General features: G+C 41.2%; 1 protein-coding gene across 1 annotated transcript; it reads right to left on the bottom strand.

Moving 5' to 3' along the window:
- Window positions 1-1,118: 1,118 nt before the first annotated feature.
- LOC127046233 (C-X-C motif chemokine 11-like) lies at window positions 1,119-4,529 on the bottom strand. Its single transcript, XM_050942930.1, has 4 exons — window positions 4,429-4,529; window positions 3,361-3,487; window positions 3,195-3,267; window positions 1,119-1,567 (listed from the first exon to the last, which is right to left on the bottom strand). The coding sequence occupies exons 1-4, from the start codon at window positions 4,484-4,486 to the stop codon at window positions 1,544-1,546; spliced, it is 282 nt and encodes a 93-aa protein (XP_050798887.1). The 5' UTR covers window positions 4,487-4,529; the 3' UTR covers window positions 1,119-1,543.
- Between the last annotated feature and the right edge of the window lie 202 nt (window positions 4,530-4,731).

The following is a 4,731-nucleotide window of genomic DNA, read 5'->3' as shown; positions in this document are numbered from 1 at the left end:
CTGAGCCACAGAAGACTTGGGCCCAGAGGCAGACAGCTGGCAGGATGTGCTGGAGCCGAAGGTAGCAGCAACATCCTGCACTGATGCAAGGGTTGCTCTCCGGATGCAGGAAAACAGACTCCCTGGCACAGGATGGAAGCTAATTACAGTGAGTCCTTGAAGTGGAGGAAGAGGGGAGGATGGTACACATGGTGCTTGTGGGTGAAAATGAAGGGACAAGGAGCCAATGGTGTGCACAAAGAGTTCAGTTTACTGAAGTAACAAAGTGTGCGACTTGCTCCCCTACCTTAAAATATATCATGTTTTTTAACCCATTTTTTGTGGGGGGGCATTTTAACCCATTTTTTGGGAGTGGGGGGATCCTAACTCAGGATTTTTAAACTTTGGGGTTGGTAATATTGCTCCCATGAAAACGGTGAGCCCCTGAAGGGCAAGGGTAAATTGCAGCATGCTACTGTAGACATGCTTTGAGAATGAAATGGCAAGGCAGGGCAGGGAGAGAGGGAGAATTATTGACTGAATTCTTTGTTATACCAGATGAGTCCCCCAGCCAATGCAAACACTGGTTCATTGAAATCAGTGGTGCTAAGCTGACTTATCTCTGCTGAGGGTCTGTGCCAAAATGTGTCCAGTAATATTATTCATAGTGTGTTTGGGGGAGATATGTATATTTTTTTCTTAGAAGAAAAAAAAAGCAATGCTTGTATCCAACAAATCTATTTATTTACAAAACACTTGTACAAATTCAAGATATTAGTTCAATGTTTAAAAAAACAAATCTACAGTCTCAGAGAAAAAACAAAATGTACCTTTATGTATTTCAAAGTATGTCTTTTGAAATGTTTGTACATCTATATTTACTATTCATGACAAATTATGTCTCAATGTTACAGCCAGTATGATACAAACCAATGGAACATAAAAATCCAAAACAGAGGGTGACAATTCCTCTTAAACTCTCTTATGAAACTCATAAACCAGTACTTTGAGTTAAAGATAGGGTTAAAACTCTGACCTTGATGTTGCTGGCTTTTGTTAGTTTGCATTAAGCATATTTTTATCTAAACAGGGGTTTCCCTGGCATATTTTTTTTAAAAAGAGAATGCTCTCCCTGAATATTCATAGAATATGAATGATTAACCCAGAAGACTCAACTGGGTTTCTTTGGGATAGAGTTCTACAGTGTCTCTAAGGTAAATGCATAGTTAAGCATATCAGAGAGGATCTACTTTTTGTAATGTTTTAGCAAATCTGCTCTAGCTAAGGTCAAGTCCCTGATGACAAAAGTCCTGACAAGGCTAAACAATAGCAGATGAAATAACCAGTGTGAAGAATGACGACAGATGTTGACGCACAGGAAAATAGTTGCAAATATTTTATCTGCTGTGGGGCTGATCACACATTGTGATGTACTTGCATGGCTAGAAGCACTCCAGGGACGAGTCAGGCTGGCCGGGTGCTCGCCTCGTTGTGAGCAGGTAAATGGCGTGAGCAGTTATGTCCACTAGTAGTTTTGCACAGTCTTCCTTTCGGGTCGCTGCTATTAGTTACTTCTCTTCAAGAATTTCTGGAAGGGGGAAAAATACTATCAGTTTTCTGGTCTGGCCTCCTTCAAGGACAGTGGAAGCATGCTCCATTATTGCATCTCCATGATAGCAAAGTGCATTACAAAGGTGGGAAAATATCAATGCCTCCACTTTACAGGTGGGGAAACTGAGGCACAGAGGTTGAGCACCTTACGCTATGCCACACAGGACCAGATTCTGATACCCTTACTTATGCTGACTAGCCCCTTATTCCATGAATAGTCTGTTGAAGTTAACAGAACTACTTCTGGATTAGAGTAATACTTGCTGGGTGTAAATGTGTCAGAATATGGTTTACAGTGACTAGGTACCGGCACTGGGAATAGAACCAAGCAGTCTTGACTCTCAGGACCCCATTGTAACTAACAGAGGACACTGTTTCACGTGAAAACTTTGCTTCAGTGAACGGGAAGCAGAGTGCACCACAAAACCCACAAATGCTTGCAAGAGCAAACAGCAGACAGGCAATGCCAAACCAGAAACACACACAACTGCACGTGGGCCACAGTCATGATCAGATTTCCCTTCCCAGTCAGAAAACTTTCAAGTGCCCAGGACTGAAAGCCTCATATCTCCTATTCGGACTCCATTACAGGAGTCTGGTATACATGGTTACTGTGTTAGCCATTTGTTTCCAAAGGCCTGGCTGTCCTATAAAGGACAATTTTAGTTGAGCTATGCAGTGTCCATCTATTCATTTAACAATTCTAGGTGATCAGGTCAACTTCCTATTGGAGTTTACGGTCAGGTGCACTGGAGTTTGTTTCTGAACAGCTGTCCTGCTTTCTCAGGTGCCCTTTGGAAAGGGCCATCATTGTGTTTCTGCAGGTGCTCTAGCTTAGAGCATGCAATTATTATATAAACAAGCTTATTCCACTGCCCCATGCTGTATTGCTGTGTTTGGGCTTCACCATATCACGAAGGATTAGTTTCCTACTAGAGTATTCCTACTACTACTTATCCATCCATTTTTTTCTCCTTCTATACTTCTGTGCATAATGGAAATAATTACAGTGTATTTTGCAAAGGGTTATATTGTGCACTTGTTCTACATCAACATTATAGGTCTCTGCTAAGGGGTGACATTAAAATCCAGGCCCTTATCTTGCTGCCTCTCATGTCAAGGATAATACTTCATACAGAGAATCAGCTTCCTCATTGCATCTAATATGTAAATGAAATGCATGCAAGTTAGGCCTTTTTAAAGTTGAGTTCATAAGATCTTGTCCAGAATGAGCATCTTGATTTATTTGACTTAAAGACTCAGTACAAAGCCACAAAATGATGATTCAGTGATTTAAGAAAAGGGGTTTAAACCCAGTGTTTTCAGGACTCCTGTACACTGTGCTAAAAGGGGATGGTCTCATCCAACAGTATCTCCCAATACCAAAATGTCAGTGCTGTCAATCCCAGGATTTTGAGATCCAGGAAACTCAGCTGTTAAAGATATGTAATAGTCTGATAACAAGCGCTGAGATTTGTCTAGCAGACTAAAGGAAAAGTTTCCCTCAAATCCCAAAGTTGAATTCCCTGCAACTTACATCAAAAAAGCTGAAAGTGGAGCATTCTAGGAAAAACCAGGACAGAGGCGGCATACTTATGGCTTACCTGTATCAGGCGTGATGCTTGCTTGGATTTGCTGTTCAGACATTTTCTTTGCTTGCTCTCTTTCAGTGTGACACTGTCAGGATTAAAAATGACTTAGCATGAAATGGGAAGTGACTGAATAAATACTAAAATAACATGCGCTGCACGGTATTAATTATGCACTTACATCACTTCGATTTTCTGACAACTGCTGCTTTGCCCATATATTTCAACCTTTGCAATATGTTTTGGGTGGATTGAAGGTGCACCAGCTGTTATACAAAGACAGCGTCCTCTGCTGGATGTTGGCATTCCTACGATGACATAAAGAATACAGATATATAAATACATTGAACACAACGTTGTTTATTATGATAAAACTACTAGGTCAAATTCTCCTTTCTCTTATGCTGGTGTAACTCCACCAAAATCAGTGTAGGTTTAGCAGATGTGAGAGATGAAATAAAATAAGAGATTGGGGGGGGGAGGGAGGGGCTATTGCCTATGTCTGAATTGTATTCTGACACTCAGAGCAGAGAGAGACAGTTCTTCAAATGTATTCAGGAAATCGAATAATTGAAATCAGTGGCAATTAGGAACCTAAATACCTTTTGAGAAGCTGGGCCAGAATCAGTTGTTAAGCACTATTTAACCCTTTCATTTCCAGCAGAGGTGGCTCCAAATAACATTTCAATCACTGCCTCAGTAAATGAATAAAAGTTGGGCATGATCATGCCCGTGTGGGAGACATTTGCACAACAGCACCTGCATGGAGCTGCTGGCCTTAATCCTATACTTTCCCCTTCTATGATCATATATCATAAAATTATATCTCTGTAATGAAAAGCATCTATTTTACCATAAAATGAGTATTAATTTATACTTTGCTTGACAAATCAGATTTTTTCTGCTGGGAGAGACCACTTTCCAGAAGGGGAGGGGAGAAACCACAAAATAAGATTGTACAAAATGAGTGAATTTTCCTGCTTGTAGCTTGCTTTGCACATTGTCAGTTACACAAAGCCAACAGCTGCCTCTTATTTACTGTGTTAAGTATTTCCTGATATTGTGTCTGTGCAGCTCTTATCAGGTTTGTTCTCTCACATAACACTTGTAAGAGACTGCAAAGCGTTTAACCCAGGTTTGAGACCAGTGGTCGTTTTGAGACACATTACAGGAAAGAGGAGTGAAGAGCAATGAAAGTTTGCAGGAAAAATATAAACCTCAGGCTGTGCCACGGAAAGTGCTACTGTACCTTGCGCCAGAACTGCAGCCAGAAGAAGCAGGAGTGAGAGACGAAGAAGAAACTTCATGTTCAGCTCTGTGTAGCTGCAGCTGCTCCTCTTCCACTTGCTGCTCAGTAGGAGGCAAGTAGATGTGGTGTGGGGTTCAGAGGGAGCTTCTGGACTGCTATTTGTAGGGCATTTTCACTTAGTCTGGAAGTGTGTAGGTGGGAATTCCCACATCAGAAAACCCCAATCTATCTTTGAAGAGCTGGGTTTCCTTCCCCATAGATAAGCAAGTTTCATTTTCCCGGTTAGAAAAAATCCTTACCTAT

This window comes from Gopherus flavomarginatus, chromosome 3 (assembly GCF_025201925.1).
Source record: "Gopherus flavomarginatus isolate rGopFla2 chromosome 3, rGopFla2.mat.asm, whole genome shotgun sequence".
NCBI classification, from domain to species: domain Eukaryota; kingdom Metazoa; phylum Chordata; order Testudines; family Testudinidae; genus Gopherus; species Gopherus flavomarginatus.
The sequence above is the reverse complement of the archived record's forward strand: the minus strand, read 5'-3'. Positions and strand labels throughout refer to the sequence as shown.

Coding starts and splice junctions, on each gene's coding strand:
- LOC127046233 (XM_050942930.1), bottom strand. CDS start 4,486: ATGAAGTTTCTTCTTCGTCTCTCACTCCTGCTTCTTCTGGCTGCAGTT. Junction 3,488..4,428: donor GGCTGCAGTTCTGGCGCAAG/GTACAGTAGCAC, acceptor ATGTCATCGTAG/GAATGCCAACATCCAGCAGA. Junction 1,568..3,194: donor AAGCATCACGCCTGATACAG/GTAAGCCATAAG, acceptor TCCCCCTTCCAG/AAATTCTTGAAGAGAAGTAA.